Source organism: Triticum dicoccoides, chromosome 6A (assembly GCF_002162155.2).
Source record: "Triticum dicoccoides isolate Atlit2015 ecotype Zavitan chromosome 6A, WEW_v2.0, whole genome shotgun sequence".
NCBI classification, from domain to species: domain Eukaryota; kingdom Viridiplantae; phylum Streptophyta; class Magnoliopsida; order Poales; family Poaceae; genus Triticum; species Triticum dicoccoides.
In genome coordinates, this window is record NC_041390.1 from 609,831,852 (window position 1) to 609,835,952 (window position 4,101).

At 44.2% G+C, this 4,101-nt stretch overlaps 1 protein-coding gene across 1 annotated transcript; it reads right to left on the reverse strand.

Moving 5' to 3' along the window:
• Positions 1–1,240: 1,240 nt before the first annotated feature.
• On the reverse strand, positions 1,241–4,075 carry LOC119318434. Its single transcript, XM_037592992.1, has 6 exons — positions 3,678–4,075; positions 3,061–3,106; positions 2,903–2,942; positions 2,757–2,818; positions 2,537–2,674; positions 1,241–1,669 (listed from the first exon to the last, which is right to left on the reverse strand). The coding sequence occupies exons 1-5, from the start codon at positions 3,831–3,833 to the stop codon at positions 2,670–2,672; spliced, it is 309 nt and encodes a 102-aa protein (XP_037448889.1). The 5' UTR covers positions 3,834–4,075; the 3' UTR covers positions 1,241–1,669; positions 2,537–2,669.
• Positions 4,076–4,101: the final 26 nt, after the last annotated feature.

Genomic DNA, 4,101 nt, shown 5'->3' on the forward strand with positions numbered 1-4,101 from the left:
TGGCTTCCGACCGATGGGGCACGTGGATTACAGGCGAGCCACGAGATACCGCAAGACGGTAACTATTCATTCATAAAGTGCCTCGGCTTCGATCCTACGGCCTGCGCCCTCCCAAGGCTCGATCCGACGGCCTAGATCTCATCAAGCAAACGAGATGGACGGTCAGATGTTTCAAATCGTTGAGGCTCGGTGAGACACTCGTCTCTTAGACACCTTTAAACACCCACATGAGACGGCTATAAACACTGGAGCATAAATAAGCAACACCTTTAAATACAAATAAAAAGGGTTCAGGGTTCAATGCATAGTGGGCTCAGATTCGCCTTTCCTCGATCATATAACCTACCCCCATCACCTCTTATCACCAGATCAATCTGTTTATACAGTTGAGCTGCCCTGGTTATCACTCAACAAGAATGACCATCCAAGGGCAGAACAATAAGTATCACAGGATGAAAAATGATTCTAGAGACAACTGCTCACCTCCTCCACGGTGCTCGGCAGAGGGAGCCAATATGGCACTGCAGATTTTCAAGTTACCAAGGGCATCAGGAAGAGACAAATGTATGTGGTTGAATAATAAAAAAATAACAAAGAACATTGCCATTGGGACTGAGCCGACCTACTGGTGCTACTTCTCACCATGGTACACAAGGCAGGCAGCCCTGGCATCTACAGAAATGAAAGGAAAGTGCAAAAAAAGTAAGAACATAGAAAAGCCAGAAAAGTAAGAACAAAGTGTGACTGATATCTACTTATCGCAGGTTAACAATTTGGGTTCAATTAAAGTGTGAGTGTATGCTCTCGGTTTCTTCTAGATTAACAGAATGGACATGACAAACAAGACACTGGCATATTTTTCAAATGACTACTAATATTGAGTACTGCATTAGATACTTTCAGATTATGCTAAGAGACCAGACCATGTACAACTACCTGGCTAATGTCGATTGCCTACCTTCAGAATTGCCTATTGCCTTGAGCTCACACCAAGATTAGTACCTGCAAATAACACATACACAATTTAGTGTCAAGGCAAAGAAAAAGAAAATAAAAATGAAATAAGGGAATATAAATACTAATTATGTAACAAAACCTAATAACCAGTCGTAGATGCTAAAAAACTGTTTGTCTAAGTGTTCAAACTAAGGACTTTTGAAGGTCACCTGCTCTGATAGGTAAAGGCACTGACAATTCTTATAGGTAGTCTGCTCAAACAGAAGACCCCACCTGTTCCCAATCAAACCAATAGATCAACAAATAATTAGTTGCAGAACCACTATTGAAGGCAAAACCGAACCACTATTTAAGTCAAAACTGCTGCAAAACCGAACCAGCATGCTTTGAAACAGAATGCCACCAATCTGGAACATTATTAGCTTCAAAGTACCCGGTGGTGAGTAAGAATGCACCAGAGCCGATGCTCAAAAAGGAATATCATCAAATCATGCGGAGCGGTCTTAAACTCTACTCCATGGTAGAGAAACATCAAGTGATTGAAATGCAGCAGAGTCCCTGCAGTACTTACATAGCTAGCTGAGAGCGAGTGATGCCCAGGCTGCATCATCGGTGAGACAAGAGGTGCGCCTTGACCGGGAGGTGTACCCCAGGGTTGAGAGCTCAAGAAGGAACATATGTTGGTTGGTACTGAAATGTAGGATTAATTAACCTGTCAAACAAGGGGGGGATCTAGTTATTGACAGGGAGAAGCATTCCATGTACATATATACGTAATTTAAAGGAAAACGGCGAGAAACAACAAAGACGTGTGTTTATAAGAAGACACACAAGCATAATGTTGTGTTTGATAGCCATTAAAAACTCAACAGCATATAACAACAAAGCTTATTTTGCCCTTTTGTTCATAATTACCTATAAATGATGCTACCATAGGCCTATTTACCCAAAAAAAACATATCAAATGTGCAACATTTTTTTTACCTAGTTTCGTCCACAATTTCTGCTTAGGCTCATAGCTCTACTGAAATCTCTTGCTCGGAGTTTGGTTTTGTGTTCTGCTCAATTATATTCAAGGTGTCTTGGAATAATGAATTCAATTTAAAAGACAGTTTACTTTAAGTGATTACACATGCGAAGGGCGGGTGGCGCACGGCAATCTGAAGAGAATATTTCACAAAAATAAAATAAAAATCACAGCAGGTATAATTCATCTTATAGTTATTTCAGTATAATATGGTAGATCTAGTCAAGAAGTAGATGCATTGCAATCTGAAACGTTTGATATGGTGGGACCATAATATAGAGATCTTAAGGTACCTGGTGAGTCCTTTTAACAGCAGACAAATTTAGATAGACATGTACAAAAATGCGAGAGTAACATTTATACAAGCATCTATGGGAGGGACAAGTCCTATGGTTTTGTTGACATTGTACGTTTAGAACAGGGCACATACCTGTATTACATAGATTGTTTGTATATTTTGGTCATTAGATTGTTTGTCTCTTTTGACTGAAGGCACAGACAAAGATACAAGGATGTACATGGCCATTTAGAATAGGGCAGTATGGCACAAACCAGTATTCCATAGATGTTGTTGACATTGTACATGTGCGCCAAGCCATACACCAGCTCCCTGATAACAGTGTTGAGCCCAGGGCAAAGGCCTCCACAATTTATAATGCATGATTTCACTTCATCTGACTCAAAATTAACCTAACAAGATTGAAGTACAAATATTTCCGTCAGAAAAGACGCAAGTGATGCAGTCAATAACCAAAAGAGGTGCAAGTGATACCCTCTGACGGGGTCCAGCACGACGGAAGTGAACCCCCGGCGGCTATTCTTTTGAACAACAACCTGCAATAGCAAATATAGCTACTTGTAAATCCACCATCGACCACAACATCAGATTGAAAACATTGAGTGACACTCTACATATACCTTTTGTGGTACGGTGTCATCTTCATTGACAAAATATTGCCTGATACCGATAAGAACAGAAGTTCCAGTGTCACATTCACATATACAGCATGCATACTCAGAGACTTACCAAAGAGCGGAAAATCAAATAAACAATATGTATGCAGGAGAAGCATTACTTGAAGTTGAATATGCTGGTTGGTCTTGTAATGGGTTCGGGTAAGTCTGCAAAAGGAATAAAACAACAAACCATAAGCTCAATTCTCATGGATCATGGTTTCACCTTTCAAACAAAACAAATTCACCGCGATTGGGCAAATATAAAAAGACCAACTTCTACAAATTCTAGCAAATTGGCTCACGAATTTAACCGAACATGGCAGGGAGAAGCAAGCAGACAATACATACTAACAGATTACTACTTCTCCGGTATCGGTGTCGTCTATTCTACCCAATCAAATCTCCCATTCCTAAAAGCAGAGCCAACGACAGTAACTTATGGAACTATGAATCCACAGAATAGCTATAGCTTTGCTAGTATTCATCAGAGTTGCCTGCTGCCTAATCAACAATCCCATTCCCAAAAGCAGACGGCACCAACAGTAAGGAACGAAAACAGAATTCATAGATTTTGCACAGCTTTTCTAGTACGTATTCATCAGAGTTGCCTTCTATCTGTGGATCGTGGCCGACTAATCAGGCACACTGCACGCTCAAAAATGGGTAATCCCCCGCGCCGGACAATTACGAGCGGTCGAGCGAGGAGGAGCAGGGGAGGGGAGGGGTGGCTGCTCACGGGGAGGTAGTCGGGGAGGTGGGGCACGTCGTCGAGGACGTATCCAAAGTCGCCCTCGGAGATCTTGACGTAGGCAGCGTCAGTGAGGCTGTCGTTGGAGGCGTTGTGGAGGGCGTGGAGGTTGGGGTAGGAGTCGCGGGAGATCCGCACGCACATGGCGGAGAAGGGCAGCGCCGCCTTGGCCTGCTGCTGCCGCTCCCCGCCGCCACCGCCGTCGTGCTCCTCGTCCTCCCTCCGCTGCTGCTCGTCGCCCAAGGCCTGCTGCTGCGCCGCCTTGGCCTGCTGCTGCTGCTCCGGCGCGGTTCGAGGCGGTGGGTGGCGGCGGCGGCGATGTGGGTGGGAGGAGAGGAGGCGGGAGGGGAGGGGAGAGGAGGCGCGCGGGAGGGGAGAGGAGGCGGCGGCGATGTGAGTGGGAGGAGAGGAG